The sequence below is a fragment of the Arvicola amphibius genome, chromosome 6 (assembly GCF_903992535.2).
Source record: "Arvicola amphibius chromosome 6, mArvAmp1.2, whole genome shotgun sequence".
NCBI classification, from domain to species: domain Eukaryota; kingdom Metazoa; phylum Chordata; class Mammalia; order Rodentia; family Cricetidae; genus Arvicola; species Arvicola amphibius.
In genome coordinates this window covers 19,747,471-19,764,786 of record NC_052052.2, presented here as the reverse complement: position 1 = coordinate 19,764,786, position 17,316 = coordinate 19,747,471, and the positions used below count along the sequence as shown (strand labels likewise).

General features: G+C 44.7%; 1 protein-coding gene and 2 pseudogenes across 1 annotated transcript in view; 2 read left to right on the top strand and 1 right to left on the bottom strand.

The window, feature by feature from the left end:
• Positions 1 to 13,660, bottom strand: part of Stx12 (syntaxin 12) — a 31,235-nt gene extending 17,575 nt beyond the window's left edge. Inside the window, exons 1-2 of the mRNA XM_038335293.2 lie at positions 13,426 to 13,660; positions 307 to 376 (exon numbers count right to left, since the gene is read on the bottom strand). Coding sequence (XP_038191221.1) covers positions 307 to 376; positions 13,426 to 13,543 — 188 coding nt within the window. The 5' untranslated portion in view covers positions 13,544 to 13,660. The remainder of the gene's footprint in view (positions 1 to 306; positions 377 to 13,425) is intronic.
• A 151-nt stretch (positions 13,661 to 13,811) lies between these two features.
• LOC119817192 lies at positions 13,812 to 15,169 on the top strand (annotated as a pseudogene).
• Positions 14,471 to 15,505, top strand: LOC119817191 (annotated as a pseudogene).
• The last annotated feature ends 1,811 nt before the right edge of the window (positions 15,506 to 17,316 follow it).

Genomic DNA, 17,316 nt, shown 5'->3' with positions numbered 1-17,316 from the left:
GCTGGAAATCACCTAGACTAAATCGTCAGGAGTCTTGTGTCAACAAGAGGGTCATCAACACAGGGACATGATACAGCTCCTTCAAACAACTAAAGAATGGAGGAGTTCCTTCTCTAACTCCTGACCAAGGGAAGAAAAGACACAGTTCAAGGCAGGAGAAATCTGGATCCATTAATACACTTTGGTCCCCTCTTCCAGATTCAGCTATTACCACCTGACCCACTGCCTCCTCACAGACCTGAAGTGGGCAGACACTATGTCCTCAAAGACCCGCACAAAACTCAGGCTTGTTGGGAAGCTACTCACAAATTTTCCTGGAGCTTGCTTGAGTCTTGCTTAGTTCCAAGTTGGCTCATCAAATTCTTTATCTGAGCAGCTAGAAAGAAGGGAGGAAATTTATTAAAAAAATAATAAACACATTTATCATGAGCATCCTACTTCTCAGAGCACTGGTCGCCCCACAGCCCACACGCATGCAACTAACAGCAACCAGGCTAAGACCAGAATCCTGACAGACACGATCCTCCACAGTGCTTCCCAGGAGCATGCTTCTCTTCCCCAAGTATGACACTCAGCAGAGGTGGTTTGGTTTGTTGTCTCCAAAGAACTGACCAATTCGTCTCAATGTCCCATGACACTAAATGTTCAACCCCCTTAGGACTGGGAAAGCAGTGGATTGGAAGTGCATGTAGCCAAAGCCCGGGGCTCCATCCCAGTAGCACAAGAAAGGGAAGGAAACACTCACTACCTCTGAAAGAGCCTCAGAGCTACAGCAATCTGCAATGTCTTCTGACTTGTTTTTTTGAGACAGTCTCAACCTGCAGCCTAGGCTGGCTGCAAGCTTTCTATATTCCTGCCTTAACAGCCTATGAGTCAGACTCCTGATGATTTTGTCTAGTTGGATTTCCAACCATAAATAAAGAAAAATGATTTGCAGTGATCCAAAGGGATCATGAGGGAGAGAATACATGGTCTGGTGGGAGGACTCCTGATGCTTTTTTTTTTTTTTTTTTTTCAAAAATCACATTTTTCTTGATATTCCAAGTGTGAGTCACTACAGCAGCCTGCAACAAGCAATTTTAATCCATGGGGCTGGGGATGCAGTTTACTTAGTAGGGAGCTTGTCTAGCTTGTATGAAGTCTTGGGTTCAATCCTCGGCACCGCATTAAAAAAAAAAAATCCAAGAGTGGTGCATGACTTTAAGTTCAGAGGTACCCAAGGGTATGTAGGAAGTTCAAAGCCAGTCTGGAATACATCAGATCCTGTCTCAAAAACAACAATGAAAATGTATCTAACAATACAAACTAGCTTAAAAAAACAGAAAATGTTTTTAAGAAAGACAATGAATGTTTATTTTAGCAGCAGGTGAACACATTAAGTTCTTCTAGTGTCAAATACTTGATTAAGTTGTGTACACACCCTCTAACTTCTATAGCAATGGTCTGAAATAGATATACGAAGCAGGCAATACACATATCTTATCTGTGCACACACAGTAAGTGACATGGTAAATTATTCAATCCCAGGCACATAGACTCCAATGGAGAGCATTCCTTCCTAGATGGCACCACAGTCAAATACACAGTTTTGCTCAGCCCCTTCCTTTTCCTAGGCATCTGGTAGCCTGGGAATGCTCACGTTTTAATCCTCCACATCCAATCTCCTGGCCTGGCCCGGGCCTAGCAAGAGGGCCTGTGTCAGTACTGGTTTGCAGAGAAGCCTTACTGCTCCTGTCCCTCACTAGTCTCTGCAAGAGACAGAGCCCTTGATTTCTTCTTGCCTCGCTTTCTATTTTCTTTCTTTGGTTGTCAGGGAAGGTCGGGGAAGATTTACTAAGTTGGAGGATAGTTGCATGTTGTGTATGTGTAGTGTATTGTGTGTGTCTGTCTCCTTAGGAACCCAGGACCTTGCACATGCTAACTTACGCTATCTAAAGAACAGAACTTATTGACTACCTTTGTTGGTTCAAGTGAAGTAGTGTTTACAACTAATTTTGTTTGGTTGGTTTATTTATTTATCTATTTATTTGTTTATTATGTATACAATATTCTGTCTGTGTGTATGCCTGCAGGCCAGAAGAGGGCACCAGACCCCATTACAGATGGCTGTGAGCCACCATGTGGTTGCTGGGAATTGAACTCAGGACCTTTGGAAGAGCAGGCAATGCTCCAGCCCCTTTGTTTGGTTTTTTAAGACAGGGTTTCTCTGATAGCTCTGGAATTCTATCCTGGAATTCACTCTGTAGACCAGGCTGCCTTGAACTCAAGATTCACCTGCCTCTGCCTCCTAAATGCGGGGATTAAAGGCATGCACCACCACGCCAGCTGGTGTTTACAATTGATTGATCACAGACACCTGGGACGGAACTTACGCAGATTAATAGAAATGGGTTAATTTAAAATATAAGAATCATCAAGAAATATGCTTAAGCTATTGGCCTAACACTATTGCAAATAATATGGTTTCTGAGTGATTATTTCAGGTCCAGGCGGCTGGGAAGGAACGAGCACCCTACGCCAACAGCTGCTCAAAAGTAGACTACCACTGACTTGTTCATCCAGAGGACAGCACCTACTCCACACTGTCCTAAACCCCAGGCAGCACTTCAGGAAGTTTAAGTTCTCAAGGGTGGATAATAAACACACACCAGGAGGTGAGATTCCTACCAAAACAAATAAATTCAAGTGAAGGGGAAGGAGTAGGCAAGGGGAAGTCACTCACACCTGCTGGCCGATAAGGAGACAATGACCACAGATCTAAAGAAAATGCAAGAGGAAGGAAGGCGCCTATGGAGAGGAGGTATTCCAGGCAAACAGAGCAATTAACTAGGGCAAAGTCCTCAAAACAAGAGCCAGTGGTGTGGTATGGCCAGAGCTGAGTGAGCAAGAGATAAAAATGTTCGCCAAAGAGGTAATGGAAAGCCAGGTTATGGAGGACCTTGTGCAATTATAATGAGATTTTAATTAAATGGCAAGCCCCTGATGGGTTATAAACAGCATGCCGTAACTAGAATTCAAATGCAGGGCTGGTTCGGATGGCTGTATGCTTTGAGTCACACAGAGTTGCTCTCAAAGAGCTGACTCCTAAAGGAAATAGAATGCAGTCACACAGGGTTGGTCTGGATTTTCTGGGGTTCCACTTTGCCCTACCCTGCTTATCTGACAGTGCCCTAACCTAACTCCAGATAGGCTGGTGTCCTTGCTCTAACCTGCTCCCTTCCCCAGTGCCCTCCAATTCTGGGACTATGGCTCTGTACTCACTGGAGACCAGCAGAGTACCAGGCACTCGGTGGGCACAAGGATACCGGCTGAGTCAGTCGCTTCTCTTCAACTTTATGGCGTTCACATTAAGGCGGAAGATGTGAATTAAGGTAAATCAGGACTAAGGAGACTTAGCCATTAACTAGATGTGCAGAACTTGGCATGCTGCTTTGTTCTGCTGGGCCCCTTTCTCACCACTTCAGATTATATCCAGATTTAACTAATTTTTATTAAATACTTAGTATGTGTGTAGAGTTTCACTTTTTCTCATTAAATCTTATAGTGCTCTACTTAGCTAAGACTGGCTTCCATACATAACTGAGGACGACCTTGAACTTGTGATCTTCCTGCCTCCACGTGGAGTGCTGGGGTCCTCACTGGCATGGGCTACCATGCCCAAGGTTTTGTGTTGTCAGAGATTAAACTTGAGGATCTGCGCATGTGGGACAAGTACTGTGCCAGGTGAGTTACACCCTCAACCCTCCCATTAGACATCGCTACTACTGACGACTCCAAAGTCAGCAACAGTGGAACAGCTTTAGTCCCAGAAGGATGGTGCGTAACCATGGAGTTTTTCTGCAACCCAAATATGCAGCTGAGAGATGGTCTGCCTGTGCTTTGCTTATTCGAGACAGAGTTTCTCTGTGTAACCTTGGATGTCCTAGAACTCATTCTGTAGACCAGGTTAGCCTTGAACTCAGAGATTCACCTGCCTCTGCCTTTCAAATGCTGGGATTAAAGGTGTGCGAGACCACCCAGCCCTGTGACTTTCTCAATCTTGTCAAATGCAAGGTACAAGCTGGGCATATTGGCACAAACTTAATCTCAGGAGGCAGAGGCAGGCGGACCTCTGTGTGGTCAAGGTGAGCCTGGTCTACAGAGTGAGTTCCAGGCCAGCCAGGGTCACACAATCAAGACTCTGTCTCAGAAGAACAAATAAGTAAATAAAACTAAACAAAAAGTGGAGCAGCTGAGCACGGCAGCACACACTTGTGCTGTGAGCGGGCACTCAGAGGGTGGGGAGGGGCTGAGCACGGTGGCACACACTTGTGCTGTGAGCGGGCACTCAGAGGGTGGGGAGGAGCTAAACCTCAAGGCCAACTTGGACTACAGAGTGAGATTCTGTTTAGAAAGCAAGCTGATGCAGGACAGAGGTGCCACACACCCTTAATCCTAACACTCAGGAGTCAGAGGCAGACAGATCTCTGAGTTCAAGACCAGTCTCATCTACAATGCAGTTCCAGAACAGCTAGGGCTACATAGAGAAACCTGTCTTGGAGTGGGGGGAGGGATAAGCTGAGAATATCTAAAAGTGTATCAAAGTATGTAACTAGGTTTTCATTACCTATCAAAACATTAAATATTTTTAAGGAAGCTGTGGAGATTTCATAGACTCTGGAAAAAGTCAATAACTAGTTGTTTTCTGTGTACTTTCAGATGACATAGAACTTTTCTTCCCATCTAGACTTTTCTGATTTCCTTTGTTGAAATCATCTGGACTTCCGAGTTAAGAAGTTTGGGGAAGCAGGGATGGGAACTTGGGAGTCACTTGCTTAGTAAGCACCGGAATGAATGTAAGCCTTTGTTGGCTCTGTGTGTACTTCTGAACACTAAGATATCTTCCTACAAGTTTCTATCCAGACGCATCAGATGTCCTAAAATCCAAACCATGATGGTGACAGGGTCTTTCACTTACCAGACCAGGCAGAGCTGTTCTTGCAGACTGCCCTCTGTAAGCACAGCATGAGGAACTGTGACTAGTGACCACTGGTCCACACAGTTAACACCCAAGAGCTGCAGCCCTCCCAAAACTTAAAGCACAAAACAGGAATGTTTACACATACATTTATTTTCATTTGAGTGTGCTTAAAATATCAAAATGGTACATTTTGAAAGTATTTTTAATCAAAATGAGTTCAATCTAAGGATCATTTGTCCACTTGGTTAACATGAACAATCCTTTTCTTTGAAAACTTTAAAATTTTTTATGTAAATGGGTATTTCGCCTGCATGTATGTCTGCACATCACTTGTGTGCTTGCTGCCTGAGGATGCCAGAAGAGGGCATCAATCTCCTGGAACTAAAGTGCAGGGTCAGCCACCATGTGAGCTGTGGGAATTGAGCCTACATCCTCTAGAAGGGCAGCAAGTGCTCTTAACCCCTGAGCTAACTCTCGAGACATGAGCACTACTTTTCTAAGAACTCTAGCAAATGAGAGTTTTGAGGTTTTTTTTTTTTTTTTGAGGGGGGTAGGCGGGGTGAGCAGAATGGTGTGGGAGTGTGTGGGTCAGAGGACAACCTTGGGTGTCATTCCTCAGGGGCCACAAACCTTGGCTGGCCCTTGATCTCAAAGGCTCCATCTGCCTCGGTCTCCCTGGCACTTGAAGTAGCACATCTGGGTTCTGGAGACCAAACACAGACCCTGAAATAAGCTAGGTCTTTACCCCTCTGTGACATGTTACTTCTAGGAATGCGGTTCAGGGGTCGGATGCTTACCTGCCATGTACCTGTATAGCCTTGAGCTCAGTCCCCAGCACATGAAGTAGGTAGACATTTATAACATTTATAATATGATTTTGCATGTGTAGACTGGTTGGGAGTGAGCCAAGGATCTTACTGGCTGGGTATGTGCTCTACCACTGAGCAACATGCCCAATCCTTGTTAAAATACTATGGATAAGGGTTGGATTGATGGCTCAGTAAGATATAGCATTTGCTGCTCTTCAGAGGACCCAGGCTCAGTTCTCAGCACCTACATGGCAGCTCACAGCTGTCTATAACTCCAGTTATACCCTGCCCTTCTTGGTCTCTTTAAGCACCAGGCATGCACATAGTACACACACATACAGACAAATGCTCATACACGTAAAATAAATAAATTAAAAATACTTTAGATAAAGACAATTAGTACCTCCTATGAAATGTTACCTAATACTAGAAACTATGTTTATGCCAAATGTAAAGGCAAACCCTTCTGTTTTGTGTAAACATTTTATAATTTTATAACAACGCCCAGGTCTAGCATGGTAACACAAGTCTGTCATCCCAAGACTTGGGACATAAAGCAGAAGGATCAGTTAAAGGTCAGTCTCAGATATCTATATAGTTTTTGGGGAAAAAAAAACCACTAGACCTTAACCTCTCCTATCTCTAACTTCTCATTTTTAAAAGTATGCCCTGGCAAAAATTTTAAGAAAAAAAAAAAAGAATCTGAAGTAAATCAATTTATTGTATATTATTGCTAACACCAACACCAAGAATTATTCTAATTTGAATGCTCCTGATGTATTTTTTAGCAGACATCAGCAGAATCTAAATGTCCCCATGAACCACAATCCAAATCTATTTAATCATATTGAAAGCAACTTCCCATCATACAGATGGGACAAAAATTCTTCTTATTTGAGAAAATCTAATGTTCTAAATCAATATACTAAAAAATATTCAGCTGTTAAAGACTAGGCTCACAACCAAAAAATAAAAAAAAATTCAGAAGATGGAGAGATGACTCAGCAGTTAAGTCAAGAACATATGTTTTTTGGGGTTTTTGTTTTGGTTTTTTGGTTTTTCGAAACAGGGTTTCTCTGTAGCTTTTGGGGCCTGTCCTGGAACTTACTCTGTAGACCAGGCTGGCCTCAAACTCACAGAGATCTACCTGCCTCTGCCTCCCAAGTGCTGGGATAAAAAGTGTAAGCCATCACTGAGGGGTACATCTGTTGTTCGTGCAGAGGACCTGGATTAGATTCCTAGCGCACATGTAAGCTTATAACCATCTGTAACTCCGATTCCAGGGGACTCTGACTCCCCTCTTTTGACCTATGAGTCATACACACAGGTGAACACTCATAAACATATTCAATGAAAAAAATTACTTATACTACAACATAAAACAAGGCCAGGTGTGATGTCACAGGTGTTTAATCCCTGCACTCACGAGGCTGAGGCAGGCAGAACTCTATCCAGGCCAACCAAGATACATAGTGAAATCCTGTTTCATTTTTAAAAATAAATAAATAAATAATAAAACAAAAGAAATCCACAAACTCAAAACCCATGAAAAGGCTTTTGTACTGGTTATGACAGTGAAGCCAACTCAGGGGCTCTATGCACAAAATGAGGCTTATCCTCTGACGTCACAGAGGCAGTAAAAACTACCTACCACACCAACACACACCCCATATACACATACATTTATTAGGACTGAGCTACATCCTCAACCCTCCTTATAGAGACAGGGTCTTTATAAATGGAACAGGTTATTTATTCTCAGGCAAGCCACAAACTCCTGGTCCTCCGGCCTCAGTTCCTTGAAGGCTGCGATTTACCTTTTACAAAAACAGCTTGTCAGGAGTGGTGGTGCACCTACAATTCTAGCACTTGAGAGGCAGAGACAAGAAAATCAGGGGTTAAAGGCTAGCCTAGGCTACATGAGACCTTGTATCACCGCTCCCCCACACAAACCAACCAACTAAAAATCCAGTCACTAAACTAAACAGTAAATCTCTGAGGGGTAGGTGGAGAACTACAGTTGGAATGTAAAATGAAATTATAAATAAATAAATGGGAAAAAAGTAAACCTCTAAACTAAACTAAAATTACTACTGACAGTTACAGGCATAATATTCCATTTCATACAGGAACAACATGTTGTTAAGACTTGCTCTTGTTTTTAAAACAGGCTCTTGATATGTAGTCCTGCATAGCCTGGAACTAGCTCTGTAGCCCAGGCTGGCCTTGAACTCAATGTGGTGATCCTCTGGATTCTGCCCCTCAAGTGACAGAATTGCAGGTGTGGACCACTATGTCCAGCAAGACGGCCAATGTTTGATTCTTGGTTCCGCCACTTCCTCGCTGAGTGGTCTAGAGGAAATGACGACAGTCTTCTGCTCCTGCTTCCTCCCCTAAGACGCGGGGCACCAAGGGAAGCTCCATGTGGCTGATGTGGGGTGAGATAACAGAGGCTAACTTTAGAATACTGACTGGCACATAAAAACACTCAACTAAGGATTGCTATTAATATCAAACTCAAGACCAAGAAAAATGTACTTAGCAATGATAAAAATCAATTAAGTACATACTGAATGCCAACACACCCACTGCTGAGCCAGGCACTGTCTACAGAGAAAGTATAATGCATGGTCTTCCATCCCACAGAAGCAGTATTGCTCTAGTGACAAGGTCAAAGAGCTTGGCTTAGTTAAGGAATTCAGACTATAAGTAGATATTAAACTGTAAGGGAAAATTGCTTGTTATGTTTAAGGAAAAGGAACCAAATGACAACAAACACATTAGTATTCACTAGGTGGGGAGCAGGTACTGTTTGTCATCTTAAGACAGGGTCTCATGTAGCCAGGCCGATCTCACACTTTCTAAGCAGCTGAGGCTGGCCTTGAACTCCTGACTCCAAGGGTAAGGATTACAGACGCCCACTTTGTAGGAGGCACTGGTTTAGTACTTTACACGGTTATCTCAGTCAGTCCTCAAATCCTATGAAATAAATAAGACCATGAGTGAGGAAACCACTTACAGAACTGGTAAGAAGCCAAGGGAAAATCCAAACTTAGTTCACAAACATTTAAACACTCAAAGGTTTCTTAGTTTTTCAGTAAACAAAACAGAGCCTGGCATGGTGACACACCCCTTTATTCCCACCACTCGGAAGGCTGAGGCAAGCAGATCTCTGAGTTCCAGGCCAGCCAGAGTTACATCCCCTGTCTCAAAAGAACAAAAAAGTGTCAGGCAGTGATGGCACATGCCTTTAATCCTAGTACTCAGGAGGCAGAAGCAGGTCAATCTCTGAATTCAAGGCCAGCCTGCTCTACAGAGCAGGTACCAGGACAGCCAGGGCTACAAAAAGAAACTGTCTTGAAAAAAAACCAAAACAGGGCTGGAGAGATGGCTCAGTGGTTAAGAGCATTAACTGTTCTTCCAGAGGACCTGAGTTCAAATCCCAGCAACCACATGGTGGCTCACAACCATCTGTAAGGGGGTCTGGGGCCCTCTTCTGGCCAGCAGGCATACACACAGACCGAATATAGTATATATAATAAATATTAAAAAAAAAAAAGAAAAAAACTAAAACAAAGAAGCACGTCAGAGTTGAGGTCAGGGCCTCCATCTGTGAGCCTTGTGCTCCGGAAGCTGATGCTGGAGGACGCCCAGGAGCTCAAGGATGGCAGGAGCTACAGGTGACATGCAACCTCAAATAGTAACAGTGATTTTTTTTAACAATTTCTCTTTTTAATATTTAACTAAATGATTATTCTGCCCACATGTATGACTGTGTACCATCTGTGTGCACGGTGGCTGTGGGTGCTAGGAATTGGGCCCAGGTTCTCTACAAGAGCAACAAACATTCTTAACCAATGAGGCATCTTTCCAGCCCCAATTTTAATAATTTTCTTTAAAAAGTTTAGGATGCATAAATAAATAGATAATAAACAAACAAACAAATAAATAAGTAAGTAAAGTTCAGGAGTGTAGTGAGTATAGTGGTGCATGACTTTAGTCCCAGCACTGGGGAGTATCTGTGAGTTCCAAGCCAGCCTGGTCTACACAGACATTATCTTGGAACAAATAAATAAAAGAAATCAGCCACATAAGGAAAGAAATGCTGTTCTTCAAGAGTTGACTGTAGAGCTCTTTGGGTTTTTTCCTACCTTTGCCTCAGAAACATCTGTCTAGACCCTTTAGTACAGAGAAGGTGGAGTCAAGGATTCTCCCCCCACACCCAGCATGTACTGTAGACCCGCCCGTGCTGGGTGGCCATCCTGAGCTGCACCTTTACCCCACCAAGCAGGCTGCCCTGTTTTAGCCTGATGTGCTCCACAACCCCAAACCCAAATCTGTGGTTGAACAGTTCAGAAAAAGAGGAACAGCCACTCTCATGTTTCCATGGGCGAGTGGGTATGTGTTTTTGAGCACCCATTCTCAGAGAGTGCTTGGGTGTGCTGGCTGTGACTTTCACCTACAATCAGGAAGCTTCAAGATTCTATGTGGCCCGATCCCTGCCTACCTCTCTGACTTCTTTTCCTACTTTGCTCCCTCTCCTTAACCCAGCCACATCTGCCTCCTTGCTAGTCTTTGTCACATCAAAGTCCTTGGATTTGCCCTCAGCACACACAACCTTCCTCCACTGCTCACAACGCTCCCTCCAATCTGGTATCTGCTCACACCAACATTGTCTCCTCAGAGGCTGTCCTCACCAGCTTACCACCCATCCCTTCTCCCTTCTCGGCTCTTTCTTTTCTTCAAGCACCTGCTACTACTTGATATTATTTATATGCACACACACGGATGCACGCAAGCATCCACACAGCACCGGCAGCACCTCGCACTCTGCTTCCTTGCCAGTCAACAGCAGCGCTCAAAGAATGCTTGCTGGGCCCTGAATGAACGAACCCATCATATGTTTCCAACAGTGGTAATTAGTAGAAAAACAGGATGAAAAAGTCATGTTTCCTACCTCAAACAAGCTAACACTCTAGCAGGGAAGAGGAACATATTATAAGAAAAGAATCCACAGCTTCAGGGTGCGCACACACAACACACACACAATCTGCTGCGCAATTTTAACCTTTCTCAGTCCATTTCCTAACCCATAGGCTAGGGATATTTGTAATTATTTCGCAGGATTGTCATGAATTAAGATATCAAATGTATCTTCTGGGTGGTAGTGACACAAGCCTTTAATCTCAGCACTCAGGAGGCAGAGAAAGGTGAATCTCTGAGTTCAAGGCCAGCCTGGTCTGCAGAGTGAGTTCCAGGACAGCTAGGGTTACTCAGAGAAACTCCATCTTGAAAAAAAGAAAAAAAAAAAAGATATCACATGCAAAGTACTTTTCATGCCGACTAGTACACTACGTACTTAAACACTAGCTAGTAACATATTGTTGACTCTAATGATCCCCTTGAGTCCAATGCCTAATCAACAGCTAAATCAGTATCTACCGCAACGACACCATTTCTATTCCCCCTACACACCCATACCTTTTTTTTGTTGTTGTTTGGTTTTAAGACTCACTCTATAGCTCAGGCTGGCCTTGAACTCATGGAAACTGCCTTGCCTCAGCCTCCTGAGAGCTGGGATTACAGGCTCATCACACCTAAATTTTGACATTTCCCTGTTCCCCCTTCCCTCTCTCCCTTTTTCCTTTTGAAAAGGGTCTCACTATGTGGCCCAGGCTTGCCTTGAACTTGCTATGCAGTTTAGATGTGCCTCTAAGTCATGGCAATCCTCCTGTCTCACACTCTCAAATGTTATAAGTATGTACCACTATGCACACTTCAAATCTAATTTAAGTAAACACAAATTTGCTGTTAAAAGAATCTATGCCAGTTCCTATGCCTACTACACAGTTCAATACTCAAATACAGAATATTCCACAGAAAGACATTTAAATTAGGTTTAGTCTTAATAAGAAAACTTCAGTCTTGAAACAAATTTTCTTTCTTTTTTTTCTTTTTTTGATTTGTTTTTTGTTTGTTTTTCAAGACAAGGTTTCTCTGTGAAGCTCCGGCTGACCTGCAACTCACTCTGTAGACCAGGCTGGCCTCGAACTCAGATCTGCTTGCCTCTGCCTCCCGAGTGCTGAGATTAAAGGGTATATCACCACCACCCAGCACAAAATTTTCTTTGACAGTTTTTTATTTATTCTTTTTGTGTGTACACTATGTGGAACATACACACAAACTAATGGAAACACACACATTGTGCATGCAAGGGAAGAGCGTGTGGAGGTCAGAGTACAACTTTGTGGAGTTAGTTTGCCCCTTCCACCTTTCCATGGGCTCTGGGACACAAAGCAGGCCGTCAGGCTCATACAGCAAGCACCTACCCCTTGAACGGGGATTTGCTGATCTAACTGTAGTATGGCTCCTTGACAAAAGGGAACTGGAACACCAAGTGCCATATTTTTTTAATCATCAATGACATTATTGTGATTCCAATATCTGGGTTTAACAAGCCGAATAGTCTTCCTACCTTCAAACACCCAGTCCTAACCCTTCCCACTGAAACCCCACCTCTCAAATTCTACAATTTACATTTAGATCTAAAAGCAAAGGGACAAGCTGGGTTTGGTGGTGCACATCTTTAATCCCAGGCAGAAGGATCTCTGAGCTCAAGGCCAGCCTGGAACAGAGTGAGTTTCAGGACAGCCAGAGCTACAGAGAAATTCTGTCTCAAAAACAAAATAAAATAAAAGCAAAGTGATAACTTATGCTTTAAAGTTTAGGACATAACTGTAATTCCGAACTGACCCTACCTATTAACAGGGTATAGATAAGCTCACAAAAGCACAATAATAACACGGATGGTTGTTACCATTTTTTAAAGCAAAGCTGCTTCTGTTCTGTTTACGAGGCCCTAGGCCAATTCTGAGTCCCCTGAGACAGCCTGTATTTGTCTCTCAGCTACAACCTTAGGTTCCAATGGTGCAGAATGAGGTTCAAGGAAAGCAGGGACTCGGTAAGCACTTGGAGCCAAGCGTCTCTGTGTACCATATCCGAGACAGAAAATGAAATCCTCATGCTCAATATTTTAAAAACTTCTTTGCTACAAAAGACAACGTGAATTAAAAATGTTCCCGGTGCATCCTCTGTAATAAAACAGGAGTCCTCCCACCCCTTAAATACCAGTCATTGACTCTGATTTCCAAATTAATTACAGGAAGCAGAGTGTATTAAACATACGCATTCGCCACTTCCCTTATTGAAACTTGCTGATGTCCGACGACCCGACCGCTGAGCAGAATAGGAACCCAAAGTCTCAACCAGCAAGCAAGCCCTGATCCAAACTGTGGAAAGCGAGGTGGGTGGGGAGGTGGCGATGACAGGAAAAATTCAGCTGACCACTGCGCCAAGTCAAGACTGTTGTTCACAGTCTTGGAGATGACACACGCTCCCTCCCACCCTCGGGCTGTCAAGTCAGCTCTGTTGACCCAACACGGTGAACTCACAACGCTCAAGATAGGGGTGTGGACCTCAAGGGCCCGAGCCTGACCCACCCGAGGAAGCAGTTCGCCGCGCCCGGAGTGGAGGCTCACGGAGGCCCCAGCTGTGGCCTTGGCTGCCGCCGGGACCGGGTTCCGCGTCTTGGCAACCTCACCCAGGCCTGTCCCTCTGGTCGCCACCCCACCCCCCAAGCTGGGTCCCCTCGCTCACTGGCTTGACTGATCCGCTGGATGTTGCCACTGCACGTCTGGATGATGCTGTTGAAGTCCCGGAGCTGGGGCCCCGAGGGCCCGGGATTCCGATACATGTCTAAGGGACCGTAGGACATGACAAGGAGCAGAGACCGGGTCGCGCTTCACGGCGCTCCTACCGGAAGCTGCCACTAGCCGGGCCCAGCAGCTGAGAAGAAAACCGGGAAGAGAAAGGGCGGGGGTAAGGAGCCACGACTGCGTGCGCACTGACCCCGCCCACTGACGGTGCGCACGCGCAAACTCTGCCCTTGGTGCGCGTGCGCTGCTGTCATTTGAGAGTTTTTCCAAACTGCTTGCAGCGAACCTAGTCGCCGCAGGACCGAACTTCTCCAGCTGCGCAGCTAGCAGCCTGCTGATGGCTCGCCCTGCGCTCAGCCGCGTGCCGGCCTCCAACATGCGGATCCGCACCCTACTGCTCGGTGCGGCACTGGCGCCCTGCCACCCTGCAAAACTTTCTTTTCCAACCCATGTCAAAACCGAGGTGAATGTATGAGCGTGGAATTGGACCCGTACAAATGCGATTGTAGCCGGACAGGATTCTATGTTGAAAACTGTTCAACACCTACATTCTCTGACGAGAATAAAGTTACTGCTGAAGCCTACCGCCAGCACGGTGTACTCCATGCTCACCCGCTTCAAGGGATTGTGGAACATTATCAATAGCATTCCCTTCCTGGGAATTCAGTCAAGAGATACGTTTTGCCAACCAGATCGCATTTGATTGACAGCCCACCCACTTACAAGGTACACACCGCACCTACAAAACTGGGAAGCCTTTTCCGAGCTTTCTTACTACACCAGAGCCCCTTCTCCTCTAGCGGATGACTGCCCAACTCCCAAGGTGCGAAAAGGGGAAAAGGGCTTCTTGATTCAAAAGGTTCTGGGAAAAGTTCTAAGAAGAAAGTTCACCCCTGGTTCCCAGAGCACGAATATGATGTTTATGTTTTTCGCCTAGCACTTCACCCACCGCTATTTCAATACAGACCAGAAATGAAGACCTCCGTTCACCAGAGGACTGCACAAAAAAGGAACACCCAGAGTGGGTTGATGAGCGGCTCTCCAGAAAAGCATACTGATGGGAGAGACCCTCAAGATTGTGATCGCACAGCCCTTGAGTGGCATTACTTCAAACTGAAGTTTGACCCGGCTTTTCAGTCAACGGTTCCAGTATCAGAACCGCATCGCTGTTGAGTTCTAACACTCTGTCCTTGGCATCCTCTGTTGCCGACACTTTTCAAATTAAAGACCAGAGGTATACCTTTGATCAGTTGCTCTACAACGACTCTATTACTCATAGAGCACGGATGGAACCAGTTCCCTGACTCGTTCACCTTGCTATCTGCTGGCAGGGTTGCCATCGGTAGAAATGTCCCACTCAGTAGAACAAGCCACCACAACCTCAATAAACCACAGCAGACAGATGAAATACCAAACACTGAACAGGCACTGCAAACGCTTCGTCCTGAAGCCCGACAAACCATCTCAAGAACTCGAGAGAGAAAGACATATATGAGTTGAAAGCTCATATATGGTGACATTGATGTCGTGGAGCTATTGCCCTGCTGATAGAAAAACTTAGTCCAGATGCTGTTTGGGGGATACCCTAGTGGAAATTGGGGGCACCATTCTCCTTGGTAGGACTTATGTCTAATCCTGTCTGTTTTCCATACTACAGGAAGCCAAGCACTTTTGGAGGAGAAGGATCATCAACGCTGCCGCAATTCAATGTCTTCTCCGCAATGACGTGAGGGGCTGTCCCTTTGCTGCACTCGGTGTTCCAAGTCCACTGCCTCCCCGAACAGCAACTGTTAGTGCAAGTTCTTTCGCAGACAGTGACTTAGATATCAGATCCCTCCAGATTTGGGGGGATGCTAAACGGGCCTAATGACAGCAAATAGTTGGAGACCTCATTGAATAAGTTTCCCCAGCCATGTGTCACCTCAGAGTCCACTGACAGCTTGCAAGAATTTTCAATTTGGGCTGGAGAGATGGCTCAGCCGTTAAGAGCGTTGCCTGCTCTTCCAAAGGTCCTGAGTTCAATTCCCGGCAACCACATGGTGGCTCACAGCCATCTGTAATGAAGTCTGGTGCCCTCTTCTGGCCTGCAGGCATACACACAGACAGAAAACTGTATACATAATAAATAAATATTTAAAAAAAAAAGAATTTTCAATTTGCATAAAAGTGTACGAGATTACCTCAACCTTTACTTCCTACTCCGTTCTGAGAACCCAAGCTCAAATAGGGGAGAATTAAGCAATCTTGAGATTCAGATCTGTAGCCAATCAGTGGCTCTTACGGGTTTCAAGCTATTTTTCTTTCTCCCTCCACTCATAATCTAAGCAATAAGGCAATAATATTTGTTGGGAACACACTGTGCGTGAATCCTCACTTTAGGTCACTGATTCGTAAACATTTCACAGCAAGGAAGCACCCCCATTTTTATCTTTAAAGTAGATTTTAAAAATTAATTTTTATTTTATATACATTGATGTTTTGCCTGCATGTATATCTGTTTTTTTTTTTTTTAGGCATAAAGCTTTATTAAAGGAGAGAGGGAGAGGGAGGGAGGGGGGAGAGAAACAGAGATGGGTGAAGAGAGGCAGAAGCGAAGCTGCCTCTCCGAGAGGAAGATGGAAAAGAGCCTGCATGTATATCTGGGTGAGGGTGTTGGATTCCCTAGAACTGGAGTTACAGACAGCGGTGAGCCACCATGTGGATGCTGGAAATTGAACTTGGGTCCTCTGGAAGGGCAGTCAGTACCCCCAACAGCTTAGCCATCTCTCTTTAGCCCATGAAGTAGATTTATTTCTAATGTAACAAAAGTTAACACAGAAAAGTAAGCATTATTTTCCCTTTTACAGGTGAGAAAATTAGGACATAGAATATTGATCACTTTGAGGTTTGATTGGAAACCCAAACACTAAGCTAAGTCTCTCACTGCTTCCCTAAACCCATTCCCAGGGGAGATAGATCAGCAAGCAAAGGCACGTGCTGTCAAGCCTGAAGACCTGAGTTCAAGCCCAAGGATCCCCATAGTAGAAGGAGACAGCCGGCAAATTGTCCTCTGACCTCCTGTACCTGTTGTGGCAAGCAACACACACGCACACACACACAAATATAATTAGTTTCTAAATGTTTTTAAAAACCTCATTTCCCGGGGCTGGAGAGATGGCTCAGAGGTTAAGAGCACTTGCTGCTCTTCCACGGGAAATAAAAATGATATTTATGCCCTGGCAATGCGGAAGCATGCGTGGGCAGTCCGTGTATGGCGGTTCTGTTGAACTTGTCCATATCGGGTTTCGTGGTCTAAGTTGATGAGGACTTCCAGATCACTTCCTCAAGAGGGCACCAGATCTCATTAATTACAGATGATCGTGAGTCACTGTGTGGTTGCTGGAAACTGAACTCAGAACCTTTGGAAAAGGAGGCAGTGCTCTTAACTGCTGAGCTATCTCTCCAGGAATTGAGTTCAATTCCCAGCACCCGGATGGTGGCTCACAAACATCTATAATGAGATCTGGTGCCCTCCATGCCAGCAGCACATTGTATGCATAATAAATAAATTTTAAAAAATCTAATCCCATTTTACAAAATTCATTATCTGTCGAAGTTCCTTCCAAAGAGTCTGCTTGTTTCTATCAAACATGTAGTCTTGGCTGGCCTGGAACTCCTTATGTAGACCATGCTGTCCTCAAACTCATAGATCTCTACCTGCCACTGCCTCCTAGATCCCAAACAAGAATTTCTTAGCTAATTCCTGAAAATTTGAGCACTCTGGAATCTAGCTGCAAAATGATTTCATAGAACGTTGCATTTTGTGGGCATGTGGCAAAAGCGAACACATGGA